At 40.0% G+C, this 15,530-nt stretch overlaps 2 protein-coding genes across 2 annotated transcripts; one reads left to right on the top strand and one right to left on the bottom strand.

Annotated features, from left to right (window-relative positions):
- The first annotated feature begins 564 nt into the window (after positions 1 to 564).
- bcas2 (BCAS2 pre-mRNA processing factor) lies at positions 565 to 8,442 on the top strand. Its single transcript, XM_037104689.1, has 7 exons — positions 565 to 759; positions 3,707 to 3,799; positions 3,893 to 3,963; positions 6,849 to 7,010; positions 7,088 to 7,138; positions 7,232 to 7,312; positions 7,413 to 8,442. The coding sequence occupies exons 1-7, from the start codon at positions 667 to 669 to the stop codon at positions 7,537 to 7,539; spliced, it is 678 nt and encodes a 225-aa protein (XP_036960584.1). The 5' UTR covers positions 565 to 666; the 3' UTR covers positions 7,540 to 8,442.
- Positions 8,443 to 9,287: 845 nt separating this feature from the next.
- Positions 9,288 to 14,646, bottom strand: otud3 (OTU deubiquitinase 3). Its single transcript, XM_037104688.1, has 8 exons — positions 14,490 to 14,646; positions 13,208 to 13,511; positions 12,368 to 12,516; positions 11,279 to 11,391; positions 11,038 to 11,160; positions 10,607 to 10,739; positions 10,183 to 10,370; positions 9,288 to 9,992 (listed from the first exon to the last, which is right to left on the bottom strand). The coding sequence occupies exons 2-8, from the start codon at positions 13,411 to 13,413 to the stop codon at positions 9,828 to 9,830; spliced, it is 1,077 nt and encodes a 358-aa protein (XP_036960583.1). The 5' UTR covers positions 13,414 to 13,511; positions 14,490 to 14,646; the 3' UTR covers positions 9,288 to 9,827.
- Between the last annotated feature and the right edge of the window lie 884 nt (positions 14,647 to 15,530).

Genomic DNA, 15,530 nt, shown 5'->3' with positions numbered 1-15,530 from the left:
CTTGAGAAGGAAAAGGCACTTGTATGGCTCATTCTTGCAAGACTGACAACTTCTCTGTACATAACATACCTATCTTTCCTTTCAAATTTGTGTTGAGCCAACTACTATTGAAACTAATGCCACTGAATACTATTGAAACTAATGCTGGTACATAGCTAAGCAGTCCAGGTCAACATGATCAAACTCAAAATATCCATCCACTAACCAAACAAAGTAGGGCTGATCAGTCTTATATAGTCTTCTCTTCAAGTTGAAATGTCACGGTATTGAGAGCTATTAGCATAGGTTATTTCATATATCTTTGTGTCTGATGGATCACAGGATCCATTCCTGTAAAGCTGGACCTAACGAGAACAAGAAATACACTATTTTAGAACTTTGTTTTTCATAGGTCTATGAGAAAATGTAAAACAATACAAATCAAAAACCTTTACCAGTGTAATTACATTCTCATTTGGGTATTTCATGTTAACCTCTGAACTGTTTGGCTTCATTACGCAACAGTTGCACTCCACTCCACAAGGTGTCACTCACAAAACTCATGGCCGTCGTAGGCTTTTATTTTGAAGGTCGACAACGGAAGCTACGATTTTAGTTAGCTGGAAGGTTGTTGTTTCGGAGGGAGACATAATTCAAACTAATTCGACCATATAGGCTGGTAAATAAATGGCTGGAACAGCTTCAGTAGCTGGTGAAGTGTTTGTCGATGCTTTGCCATATTTTGACCAAGGTTACGACGCAGCAGGTGTCAGAGAAGCGGTGAGTAAACTTTATGAGAGAATATGCTAACCGCGGCGTGTTAGCTAACAGCTAAGCATGCTTTACCTAATGTTAGGTGGTGAAGGCACCATGAAGATTTTAGTATTTTCATGAAACGCTTTAAGATTAAAAACTAAACATTTATTTAGCCAACAATTGGTTATTCTAGCATTAAGCATGCTCAGTTGTTTAGTGAATTGTTCAGCCGGCGCTTGGTACTACACTTTAGATCATAACTTCCTGCGAACAGGCACAGGAAATTTAATCTGATAGTTTTTCAGTGCCTTTAATAGCAGGAATGGCTTGTGGTCTGAAATGTATCACTTTGAATGAAAAAGGCTTTCTAAATAGTCCCTGCTGCTTCTTTCAGTATACACCATATTTGTATTGCCTCACTACAACAATTAAACAATATGGTACAGCGCAGTAACGAACAATAAAAAGTCATTTTAATGATGGTTCAGTTTAATTTAAATGCAAGTGCATTGCATTCACCAAAGAGAGGAAGCTGTTCAGCTCTTATCACTTAATTATGACTTGCATTGTATGGTGAGATCTGAATCTATTCATCTATTCTATGCTTGAATACACTTACTACATGTTGCTTTGAAATACAGTGAAATCCAAATGAATGTAATATGTGTCCAATATAAGATAGTTGGGGCCCAAGTTAAAGCAGCATTATGTAGAAATTGACATTTTGTGTTATTCGATGCCCCCATACAGTTTCTGATTATAACACCTCTGTCATAAATACAAATCCCAGTTTATTTTTAACAAAACTACACTAAAGGTTATAAAAGTGAGATACTGTTGCTTTAGCTTGCTGCAAACCTTTTGTCAGAAACATTCAAACAACATGAGCTGTTCATAAAATGAATGCTCCTGTCCTCCAGAAAGGTGGAAATACAGGGTAATAGTTAGATAGGCCATTAAGTGTCACAGTGGTTCAGACATCTTGAATTGATTGATTATAGGAAATGGTGCTCTCATTGCGATATTGAAAGTAATGCACTTCTAGTTCAATAGACCCTTTTCACAGACATTTCCGACATTTTGACTTGGCAAAGCAGGAAAAGCACAAGTGGAATTCATAACTGTAACGATGGCTGCACTTCATTTAAGTTGGATATTTCCAGGGGGTTGTACATGATCACTCAGTGAGCATTATTGGTCACACCCATGTTTGTCCTGCTCTGTCATGTCAAAACATCTTCTCGTCCATTGTTGGCACCTTAGAGGATACCTCAAACCACATGTAAATCCATTGAGGTTTTTGTGAGATGAATGTGGCTGTGGTTACTGGCTCCTAAAGAACACCTCACAGAACAAGACCTTTTACGTACTCGAATGCTGGCACACTTTGTAAGTGATTCAAGTTATATATGTGTTTGATATTGACAGGCAGGTGAGGCTGATGTGGCAGGTACAATTCATGTGGTTAATATTATGTCACTATAACCCATTATGGTACACATAATAATGCTATCACTTCAGTTAGCCTCCTGCAGACTGGATAACTCCAACAGATTTCACAACCAGTATGAGTCGGTCAAAGAAAAGCAATCTCTACAGTGCTGATACAAACACAGATATGTAGAGTACGCGTCAGATGTGACTGCATCACACAATCCAAAAAACATTCATTCAGAGCTGACCATTGATTTGGTGAACCACAATATGCTGCAATTTCACTACCAAATAGAAACAATTTCACTGTGACGCAAGTGGAGCTCCCTCTTTGTGCAGTTCAGCTTGTCACCACTGTCTTCTCCTCTGATTATGGTTGTTCATATAGAGGTTAATAACTTGACTAGACGTGAACATTTAAATCTGGGTCTGAGCTACAACAAATATACAAAAAAAAGTGTTTGGATGTCTTATGTGGATCAATTTGGAAAAGTGAAAAAAAATGCTTTTATATACTTTGTTGTTTGGTAAATTTCTTTATTTTTGCTTCAGGGATGTCACATCAGTCTGTCTATAGATATTAAGACAGTTTAAACTACACACTCCAGGGTATCACAATGAAATATAAACTAATACTTGAGCTTTTGAGTACTAAATGAAGTGTTAATTTCCGTTAAAGAAGGCAGGAAACAGTTGACTGTGTAGGGTGTGAATCTGAATCTACAGGATTATGGGGAAGCATAAAAAAATGTTTTGGTGATCTTATTATCCAATTCAACTTGATACCTGCTGTAATAGCTAGTTCAAAAATCACCCGTACCAATGGATTTCAAAACCATCACAGAGGCTGTGCTTGCTATTAGTTTTTTGATCTAGTTATCCCAACATAATCTAATTTTCACAGGATAACATGTTTATATATCTTCTCTTATTTGTTGAGATAAAGCAATAATTCAAGTCACAGCCATATTACTCAGTATGAATTATCATAATAAATTGTGACACTCAGCATGTGTCAATATTAGGAAGCTGAATGAAAAATCGCAAACTAGGTGGGATCAAACATTGATCAGGCTGACTAGACCCAATGTCATGTCGGGTTCGTATCCTCGGAGAGCTGTGGTTATTAAACAGTATGTGCTTATTGATTGGTCCTGCATGGCCAGTTTCTGCCCATGATTACTGCATTCTTGATTATTGTGTTGATCAATAATGAATGCTGCTTGATCCAGCATTCTTTTGGTTTAAATCAGTTTCTACAGTTGTCAAGAGGCCATCTATGTGTGCCGGCATGGCACCACTGATCTCTGATTAACACTAAAGGGAAGAATTGACCTTTGTTTTCTCATTAGAATGGGGGTGATTAATTTGTTGTCTTGAGATTACAAAGCATGTTTTCATGAGATAAGAAAATAATTTGCTTGTGATCTCAAGATGACTGCATAAAAAAAAAACTGCAAATACGGCCGTTCTTAGCCAATTTCTCAGTTGCAGCTGTGTTTTCCATGTAAACACCGAATAATCTTTTGGCCTCCAGGCTGCAGCGTTGGTGGAGGAGGAGACCAGAAGATACCGACCCACCAAGAACTACCTGAGCTACCTGCCCACACCGGACTTTGCTGCCTTTGAGGTGACTTAACCCCTCACACCTCTGAAACCGTCTTCACAGTTTCTCCCAGTGTGACAGAGATAACAGCATTTCTTGTTTGTTATTGCCCTTTAGACAGAAATCATGAGAAACGAATTTGAGCGGTTGGCGGCTCGGCAGCCCATGGACCTCCTGAGCATGAAGAGGTAAACTTACATCCTGCACCATCTATGTACCAGCATTAGTTTCAATAGTATTCAGTGGCATTAGTTTCAATAGTAGTTGGCTCAACACTTGACTTTTAGGCAGTGATCATGTTCCCTTAAAAATTGTGTACCTAGGGCACCATACGTGGAGCAGCAGAACACCTCACTGACCTGCAGGCCTCTGTTGTCACATAAATACATACACAGCTACAGAGTGTCATGCAAATTGTAGAAAAGTTAATATACTATTATAATCCCAATTGGGAAATTGTTTTTTCTACTCACATTACACACACATGCAGTGTAGAGGAGATGAGTGAAGGGGCTGCCACACATGCTACGGTGCCCAGCAAGTGGTGTTAGGGGTCAGTGCCTTGTTCAGGGGCACCTCGGCAATGCCCAGGATGTGAACTAGCATTTGTCCTCATTTGACAAAACCTATTATGTCATTATAATGTTATGTGTTGAAAACTTGTATGTAGAAGTAAGCAAGTCATGGTGGTAAACACTTGTCAACTACGGCTAAAGAACCCCATAAACAATCTGCATATAAGTTGATCCCCCACTTGCATATTTGGGAACTTTCAGCCTGGCTCTCTAATCACCAAGCTGTCATTGTAAGACTCATTTCTGGATATATTTATGCTACTATGTGTGAGTGAACTTATGCAAATCAACTCTGAGCGATTCTCCGGTTTGGTACGGGACAGATTCATATCCCCATTTTGACCCCAACTTCTAATTCAAACACATCAACATGTCTATAACTAAAACCAAGATTCAACCCCTAACGGACTGAATTCAGCAACATGTGAAACCACATCAAAAACCAAATGAGTGTCAGTCATGAACCCAAGTTCTCAACAACAACTTTACATCACATCGAATGAATCAAATCAGTCAGAGATGATGATGATAATGATGACGATTATGTAATTATGTCATTTAGAGTGAACAACATAACTTTGTCACTTTCCAGGATGTATGATGGATCAGGATCTCAATCACTAAACATTATAACAGCATCCACATGATTATAAACAGTTGGCGGATGCATGTTTAGATTAACAGGTGGACACCAGGAGAAACATGTGGCAAAAACCACTCAGATCTCAAAGTCATGTGTACCGTCACACCTCTTTTGGATCCGCAGCACTGGTATCCTGTTTGAATTGACACACTGGAGCAGCATTATGCCACAGCTGCTTGGTTCACTGTGAACAATTAAAGGCAGAGAAATGGCGAGTCTTCGCTGTGCCGATAATGCAGAGTATCTGTGTGAAACACCATTCACCCTATTACAAGACAAATGGTAATGCAAATTGTTATTTTAGGGTAAAAAAAAGCTACACACTGTTGCTTTGATATATATTATTCAGTGAGGTACATCATTATGATAGATGGGTTTGAAGGTGTTGAAGGTCATGACCTCTTCATTGCTCAAGGTCCGGAAGTCAAATTACTATTTGTAAAGTAAACCTGAACCGAATAACCCAATTAGGGAAGTTACGAAATACACCTACAAATTTGTGCTGCAGCTAAGCAAACCACAGTGTGTTGCAACTGAGTGTCAAGACCGAGACACCCAGAAATCCTGTAATGTCACACAAATAAGATGAATTAAAATGGCAACCATTATCATTTTCTCTATCGAATAATCTACAGATTACTTTCTCAATTTATCATTTGATTGGTATAAGGTGAACAAATAACAAAAAATGCCCTCAAGAAGTGTCGGTGGGACATCTTCAAATGTCCTGTTGTCCTAACAAAACTGGAAAATAGTAATATAGTCACAGAAGTAATGTAATTGTAATGATTACTTAAAAACACACTTTGATTCACATCTGATTAATCAACATATTATTTAAGCTAAAGGTGTGTGTGTGTGTGTGTGTGTGTGTGTGTGTGTGTGTGTGTGTGTGTGTGTGTGTGTGTGTGTGTGTGTGTGTGTGTGTGTGTGTGTGTGTGATATCGATATTGTGAAATGTGAACTCACAAAGTGTTTCCACTATCAGGAGGAAGTGTGTGTTACTCATCACTTTCAGTGTATGAAGGTGATTTCCTGCCATGTTCTTTATTTTCTATTTTTTGCCTCTGTGGTGGACGGAGGCATTATATATAAATTCTTGAGAATGCAATATCTCAAGAGCGCTTCGAGGAAATTTGTTCTTCCTTTGCACAAATGTCCACTCTAACTCAGAGATAAACTGATGAGGATTTGGAGGTGAAAGGTTAAAGGTCACAGCGACCTCCCGCTTCATGAACTGATATCTCAGTAAGGCCTTGAGTGATTTTTGTCAGATTTGGCACAAACACACACTTGCACACAAGGATGAACTGATTAGATTTTGGAAGTCAAAGATCACTGAAACCTGCCATCTTGTGAATGTTGTATGTGGTACAAATATCTATATACACTCAAGGATGAACTGATTAGATTTTGGTGGAACAAGGTTAAAGGTCACTGCAACCTCATGTTTCATGAACACGACATTTCTTCTTGGTACATGGGTCCACTTGGTCTCAAGGATGGACTAATTAAAGTTTGGAGGTTAGAAAAGCAAGGGTTGAACCTTGAATGATAATGAAGTTGCAGTGGGTGAAGGGTGTCACCTGGCTGTTACCACACTGATGTTGCCAATGACAAGATGGTTCTCCACAGTGCAGGGGGATGATTACCTGTTTAATATGTCCTGCAGTTGTCCTCACACAGACCAAATATCTTAGAAGTAAACCCCTTTTTTTTTGTTTTTTACAATGTTCTGGCCTACTTCTACAAAATGTTATACTCCACAAGCCTATTAGAGGATTATGAGATTGAGGTAAATGAGGTTGTTATATGTGCAATGATCACATCATGTTGACTTTTTTTCCCTGCGGAGATATGAGCTGCCAGCGCCCTCAGCGGGTCAGAAGAATGACATCACAGCGTGGCAGGAGTGCGTGAACAACTCGATGGCCCAGCTTGAGCACCAGGCAGTCCGCATTGAGAACCTGGAGCTCATGTCGCAGTATGGAACCAACGCATGGAAAGTCTACAACGAGTATGTGACCATCAGCAGCCATCTCTGCCCTCTGCTCACTGCATTCTAACTGCTAACATGTTGTCTTCCTCCTTCAGTAACCTGGCCTTCATGATTGAGATGGCTCAAAAGGAACTTCAGAAATTCAGGTGAGCAATCACTGGTACATTCTTGTTGGTTTAAAGAGTTATCAAACCAGTTTTCTGATGTTAACCACCGTCTTTTATTTTGTTTTTACCTAGGAAGCAAATTCAAGATTTAAACTGGCAGCGTAAGAACGATCAGCTGGCAGGAGGAGCCAAACTGCGAGAGCTGGAATCAAAGTATGTTGTTTGAAGATTTAACATGTTTACATCACTGCACACTGGGAATATGTTGGTTAGATCTTCCTGTGTTGTAACATCTGTATCCGTCCCTGAACAGCTGGGTGTCTCTGGTCAGTAAGAACTATGAGATTGAGCGGGCCATCGTCCAGCTGGAGAATGAAATAACTCAGCTCAGACAACAGCAGGGGGATGAAAACAAGGAGAACATCCGACAGGACTTCTAGAGCGCAGCAGCTGTCGCCCTCATATCACTGATCTACAAACTGAGATGTCATCTTGTTTGACTGGCAACAAGCAACATGAGGAGGGAAAGAAACCTGTCAGGAGGAGATTTAATGTGCAACTGCGTATGTTCTGCATCACCAAATTACTTTGACATTCGGAATGAGTTGCACTGAAACCTCAGTAAGAACACACATTTCTACAGATTGCAGTCCTCTTATTCTGCTGTAAAAACAGTGCAGGAATAACACATTAAGCAGGTTTTTTCAGTATACAGATGTTTAAAGCGAGATTATGTACAGATTGCAATAAAACAGATTCATCTTCTTACAAATGGATAGTTGAATTCATAAGCAATAGGACATCTTTGCTTAGTTAAACAGCCTGACAGGTTTATTGATACAGCCTCACTTGGAGTGGTGTGACCAGTAGCCAATGCTAGCTAATGTTAGTTAACTTGAGATATTGGTGGGTACTGTTTACTGGATATTACTGAATCAATGTGCTGGCTTAAAGATTATTTTGTTCTTGTGCCACTGTTGTGCCATTTTTAAGTAAAGTTGATTTGAGTCTCATTCCTAATACTTTGAGACATTGACAGACCCGTCCTGCAATCCCAACAGCATCAGTTTTTCAACTTGTCTTACAAGTACAAGCACCTAACATCAATCCATTGATGCTCCAAGAACCAGCAAAAGTGACACAATCTCGCTTTAAAATGTAATTCATACCAGCACGTAGGTTGCATATTTTGAGTCTGCCTACCAAGAAGGGTGTGTTTATAATTAAGTGTACATAAGTTTGTCAAGGACAAAGTTATCTCTGTGAGTCCTGCCTTGACTTCTGTTCATGTCTTTTTTTTTTTTTTAATGCCGATTTAATAAAATGAACATTTCTTATATTAACTGGTGTTAATTGGATTTTTGCCATATCAGATGTTTATTCTGAACACAACTTTAGTCAGATTGCATGTTACATTTCTGTTAGAACTTTTGTTTGGTATTTGAAATCTGTGCCATGTTATTCTGTTCCGTTCTTATATTTGTATTTATTCGAAGCTTCCCAATATGGGAAGCTGCAGTCAAACGCTTTGACTCATTTCTCTTCCCTGGTTCTCATTTTCAACTGCAGGCACATTCAACTAAGTCTGTCAGAAATCACAGTATGTATTCTCAGGTGGAAATGCTGTAACCCCATTTAACAAATTACCAACAAGCCATTAACTTAAATCCCAATAACCTGACCAAAAGACAGCTAATAATTATAGATTTTTCGCTCAAGAGTAAGGCCAAGATATCTCAAATTAGAATAACAGCCACTTAAATACTCACATATCCAGTGACTTTAAATTCTCCAGGATCCAATACAGGATGGCAAAACTAATCACTAATCAGACTGTATTCATCCTCAGTCCTGCTTATGCATCATACACTGCAGTAAACATGTTATGTTTAAAGATTAACTGCTGGAGCTTCACCCGAGTGGCTCTGACATAAAGGGGAATAATTCAGACAGGGGTAACCATATTTGTTTTGTATGGCCTCGTGCTAAAGTGTTTCTGTTTAATTTTTTATTTGTGGCATTAGATTATTTTATTTACATCAAAGGAAATTAATAAAACGGAAATGAATTTAATATCTTTTAACACTACCAATGATGAAAATGTATAATGCTTCTGTAATTTGAAAAAATGTGTCACAAACACATCCCCCTGGGTAATATGCAACATATCATCTGATGCACACAAAAACAAAAACAAAATTGTCATTTATTATTATTTATTGCCACATTCCTTACACAGTGTGCATAACACAATCATTCATCCACCACTCTTCTTTTCACTTCCCTCGTCGGTCAGATCGAACAAACAAAGCGCGCTGTACAGCCGAGATCCATATAAACTCAATCTGTGGCATTTTAAAAAGCCCAGCTGCATGAGATTTATCTGCATGGTTGTCATGAAAAGCCAGATGTCCAGCATAGAAAGGGGCTAAGGTAGCGTGGTAGGCAGAACAGATTGGAGGAGTTTCTATATACACCTACCTTTGAACTAAAATGAAACCCAGCTAAAACACTGAAAGTCATGCTCTTTCACTCTCTCATCTTTTACAACTTTCACACATCTCACGCACTCGAGTTTGCAGGCACCGTTATACCGTCCGCAGAGTGTTCTCTTGAGGAAAGTCACCCACTGTGACTGAATCAAATCTGACTATGTGCAAAATTTTTGTGAACAGCGTCAGCCACCGGTAGCTAGAGAAGCAGAGGGTTATTTTGGCCATGCTCCAGTCTATATACTGAGAGTGTTGAGGGCTGGTACTAGAGTAACAGCCTCTGGCAGGTTCTGGTTCTGGTCCTGACTCCCTTTGCTCTGGAGAAACTTCTGCCGATGCCTCTCCTCCTGACGCTTCTTCTTCTCTTGCCGCTGCTGCTCTTTCCTCTGCTTGGTTGATACCTGGGAATGACGGAAACAAAAAGAAGGTCTTTAATCTCAATTTAACTAAAGTCTGTTTTGACCTCATGTCTGTTTCCCCACATAAAGAGTGAAAATACTGCAGTCAGTCTCCAAGTAACATTATAAAGACTGGCCATTTTATGAGGGAAGAAAAGGTTCAAAAGAAACAGACTGTAGAAAATGACTCTACCTTTGGTTTTTGGACATTGCTGCCCTCTGCTGGCTGTTTCTGCTCACTGCAGTCCGTGGCTGCGGCTCTGCAGGTTGAGCAGGATCCTGAGGAACACTGGCCCTGGCAGGACTGGCCCAGCATGGAGCCCACAAGCCATTCAGCATTGATGGTTGCCGCACTCAGCTGGAGCAGGTTCTCCTCATCACCTGAGGGAGGAAACACAAGCATATACACATGAAGTGACCAGTCAGTGTGATGTGGTCATTACTGCTCATGTCAAACCGTCTACTTAATTAAAGGCTGACGTATTCATGAGATCCATGGAAATTTGAGCTGAATAGACGAGCTTGAACGCCTGATGGTTCTGACGTCTGTAATAAAGTTGATTCTCTTTGACAGACTAATTCTTCCAGCAGCTAATAAGTCAAGTGTGACTTCTGACCCTGGATTCCTCTGTTCTTGATGGAGCTCAGGATCACGTTGTCCTCCTCTGAGGCTGTGGGAGAGGGATTTTTCTGTCTGTCTCGCTGACCGTCACCAAATTCACGCGTCTGGCCTCGTGAGTTCTGTAGATTCTGGGAACAGAAATAGAGGGAAAATATCAGTGAAAGAGGTAACCATATTTGTTTTGCGGTGTCATGTGAAACTCCCGCCTCTTGTTTTAATGTATCTGTGTTCAGTAAAGGGTACTCTGAAATCAAAAGCGGTCATCAATTTAATTGTACAGGAACACATACATGGACAAGAACATTAAAACAAAAGCTTGTATTTAAAGAGGCAGGCTGAAATTAACTAAATCATCTCAGCTTCTTTATGATTTGAGGGATTACTATTCCTAAATGCTGATCCATTGTACACTATACAGTCTCAGACCTCTATGCGGAGCTGGGCAGGACTCTCAGAGTTGTCTCCAATCCGCCTCACACTGTCATAATGATCGCCGTAGCGGTAGGCGATGTGCAGCTCTCTGCACACCTGCTTCTCGGCACCATTTATCTGCAATGAGAACAGCCCACATAAAGCTGAGTGTTGTGCCATAAGGGGGGATGCATTCCACATAATAACAGCATCTTAGATGACATGATGTCATTTGAAAATCTTCCTCTGTCCTTACCTCCCACAGTGGCGTGTTGAGCTGATGGATGACCACTCTCACCTGTTGGCTACGGGCAAAAGCCACGATGGCGTCATTGCCAGCAAACGTACCGGGTTGAGAGAGGTTGGACACTGGGCAGAGAGGCGCAAAAATAATTACTCACGATGTGATGTAATGTAATGTGATGAGAAGATTTCTGCAAGAACTTTCTATAGTGTCATCACAAATATATATACAAAAGTTTTTAAATTGTTTACAAATGTAATTCTAGCAAAATATTTCATTTCAACTAGCTGTTCTAAATGAAGTCAAGGTCAATGCAACTAGCAGTGATTCCCAAACTTTTCACCTTGCGGCACCTTAAAACAAAGCAATGTCTGTGTACAACCCTTCATCAACAGGTGTATATGTCTACCTGTGCATAACTGTTTAACCAGTGAATGACTTTTCTTCTCTTGTTTTATAAATATTTGACATTTTAAGAGGCCTGAAAAGGGCAAATCATCCATTAAAGATTAAAAAAGTCTGTCAAAAATCCCCACATTATTGTGCCCAGAGAAATGTTTTTATTGTAAGTAAGTAACAGCCCCTTAGATTTTGTCATTCAACTGCATATACGGGTTCCAATCTAAGATTGGGAAACTTTGGCCCTTTTCACACCTGACAGTCTGAACCAAGGGTCACATTTTAGTTTCAGTGTCAACCCATAAACTACCTCATTTCATGTACTTTTGTTATTTTTCTGTTTCGGGAGTTCTGGTGACAGCCCTGCTATGAACGTCAGAACCAAAACATGTTCACACCAAAAACAAACCAAATCATGTTTCAATGTAAACAGGCCGAGTCCACCTCTTTTCATCACACCAACTGTTAGCTCAGCCAACCTACTGCACCTTTCACTCCATTGCAAGCAAAGCAGGTGGCCACCAGGGGTCACTGCATAGTTGCAGGTCAATTTTGTCTCCCACTGAAATCGATGCACTTCCTATGTACACTAGATGACAGAATAGTCAATTGCGAATGAGACATAAATGAGTCTTATCTGATCAGAGTATTTAATTTCATCTGTTGATTTACTCAGTGTCACACACTGGGTCATTTTCTTACAATGCTGTGTGAAGGGCACGTCGTCCTCAACAAATGGCTCAAAGTCTTGTCGATGGGACGTCATATACTGGACCGTCTCCTGCCGAAGCCGGAGGTGACCCCGGGAGTGACCCTCTAACTGGTCGCCCAGAGCTCTGAACAGACAGTTCCTGCAAGGAACAAAGACAGTGACTAGTATATCTACACATGGCTGCCTGTGGTTAAATGCCTCAGTTTCAAGTTTCTTGCCTGACCGAAAGGTTATGTTATGTTTAAATTAAGATTCGTAAGAGTGGGCATTAGAATTACTTTTCTGGGTGCTTGCCAATAACAATGACTTAAGTCCTGCAAATCAAGAGACTCCCTGACCTTCTGTACAGTAGTTAGCATGACTGATAGATGCAAGACTGTATAGTTGTTAATTAAGGTCCCATTGGGATTTTTCATGAAGCTAGAGTGACGTAAAGACATTTCCCTTGCTGTTTTCTTATCTTAAATGGCACAGTGCTGTTGTCAGCTGATGAAAGTCAAATTATGTTTCAACAAAGATGAGGCCTGTCAAATTATAGCTCTTGTGACATTTACCGATAATAAGCAGCAGACATGCAGCTACAAATACCTTGCAGTTTAGTTAACTGTACGCTGTCATTGCCTGTGAGCTCGGGAGAAGTAGACAAAGTGTTCTAAGAGATTATGTTGATCCATCAAGGTATCCTCATGGTAAGAAAGCTGTCTCCAGCTTGAAAATAAGCTTTATGTATGTAACACAATTTAAGAGACGTGTTTCAGTATCAGTAAAACGGTGGAGAACAACATGGAGTAAGACAAAGCGTGACGCCACAGTCTTTTTCTGGCTCTTACCCATCTCCGGGGACCTCTCTCAGCTTGAGCCCCAGAGCCTGGAGCTGATTGGAGAAACTAACAAACTCTGCTCCTTCATCGCAATCCTGAGGCCTGTTCTTGCGGTCCTTCACAATGGCCCTGCGCGCTGCCCGCTCATCCCTCTTGCGTTCCAGTTCACTTTTTTTGTTGCTCCGCACCGGTTTGGGCGTCTGTTTTCTTGACATGTTGGCTACAGCCGTTTCTGCGGGCCAACAACACCAAAATATGTCTTCTTATAGTAATGAGCTAGTGCTTGCATCAACCACTGCCACGCATCTGGAACCTATTGAAAAAGACAGGGGGGGCAAGTTTTCATTGCATATATATTATAAGGCATGTTGTTTTCTTAGTATCACAACATACTAATGTTGTCATTTCAGTCAGTTAGTCTTCTCTGAAGCAGTAATCTGCAAGAGATATACTGTACATGCTACGATAGTCTAATTTTGATGTAGAGGGCGTTATGGCAAACTCCATCAGGAAATTTGACACTATATCATTTATTTTTCTTCTTAGATAATTTTACAAATATGGAGAGTAGCTAGAAAGCTATACGCAAGATATTTTGTCTGATTTTCTAGTGTAAATTCCACATATAAATAATATAGTAAGCAACCATAAGTTCCAGTATAATCATAGGTTTGATTAACACTGCTAACTGCCACTCTCTGTTTTGATGAATGCATACTGTATGAGTGACTTGTTAGCCAAACTTAAATACTACAGCTATTTGAGCCCCCATTTAGTGAAGTGGTGTTTGGTGCAAATGTTTATCAAATAGAAGACTGCTTCCAACAGTCATGACACGACATTACTAGCCTTTTGCCGGATTCTATTACAGTTTTCGGATGTGCCGTTTTAAATAAAATGCCATATGGCCGATGGCGAGACAAACTGTTTTACTTATTTAATATTCTTCACGTTCAACGTTTTTCTGAGGCTAACATTGAATAGCAATTCGTTAAGTTTAATTTACTGACTAGCTTTAGCTGACTACTTAGAATTACTGATGTAAACTAGTAATTTTAAACTTACTAGTACCATTACTGAGTAACGTTACGTTTTAGCTGACACAAACAGGGTATTATCGGCGTCAGGTCTTTTAGCTGCTAGCTAACATGAAGTTCGACAGCTAGCTAGCTAGCATCCAGCGGCTGGGTATTAACCCTCGTTACATAACAAATCATATCTTCCCGTTTGTAGCACTCACAACACAGTAAACTATTAAAGAACTTGACGCCGATAATATACTGATTCTTACCTTTAACGCGTTCTCTTCCAAAAGATATGTTTATGTTTCGTTCTTTTTAATTTTTTGGCTCAAAAGAGAAAGATAGTGATTGTCCGTTTTTGTTTACAACTGAGTTTCCGCATACGTATGTACGTGTACGTCAATACGTACGGAAAGGGGCATGGACCAAACTGCAGAGGCGCTTAAAAAAGCGATGCTATTGGGACGATGGCAGCGGCAGTTTTATTCAATGAAAACAAGGCGTATCTATCTATCTATCAATCAGTCTATCTATCTATCTATCTATCTATCTATCTATCTATCTATCTATCTATCTATCTATCTATCTATCTATCCGTTTATCTATATGTCTATCTGATAATTATGACAAGCTAAAAGGCTCTGAGTCATTTCATATAGCAGACTGTGACTCAGGACAAAGTAGGAGGCTGAGTTACGATCTTGAAAGAAATTTTGCCTCTGAAAATCCCTCCACCTCCTGCTCTCGTCGACTCTTAGAAAATCTACTCACCACCACCAACTCCTTCTGATGACTCCACACAGTTGGTGAAAATAATGTGGGGGAGGAGTGGGCTGAGAAGCAATAAACAGGATGTTTGCAATGTAAAAAGACCAGCAGACACACTGGGACAAAAAAACACAGCCTCGAGACAGAAAACTGCATCAGAGAACAGAAGGGAAGCGGTAATACAATTTAATATCCTAAAAGTGGAAACATAATACAGGGTTGTATGAAAGCAGCTGGCATGAAAGAAACAGGGCATACATCTGCAGATGTTAGTTGGCGTGTGGTTAACTATAGACCTCAGTCAGTGATGACACTGTGTGTGCACAGATGTAATGGCCTGGAGGCTGTGTGAGCATTCGTTCATGTGAAGCAATCAGCGTCAGTCACCTGAGTGGAAACGAAGAGCGGTCAGCCAGGCGTGGACAACAAATCATTTATACTATATCTGAGCACATGTACAGTATGTTTGTGTGTGTTGGTATGTGAGTAAGTCCAACATCGAAACATTACGCTATAGGAAAATAGTACACCATGTCAAAGAA

Source organism: Acanthopagrus latus, chromosome 7, assembly GCF_904848185.1.
Source record: "Acanthopagrus latus isolate v.2019 chromosome 7, fAcaLat1.1, whole genome shotgun sequence".
In the NCBI taxonomy this organism is placed as follows: Eukaryota; Metazoa; Chordata; class Actinopteri; order Spariformes; family Sparidae; genus Acanthopagrus; species Acanthopagrus latus.
This window is presented reverse-complemented; position numbering and strand designations above follow the sequence as displayed.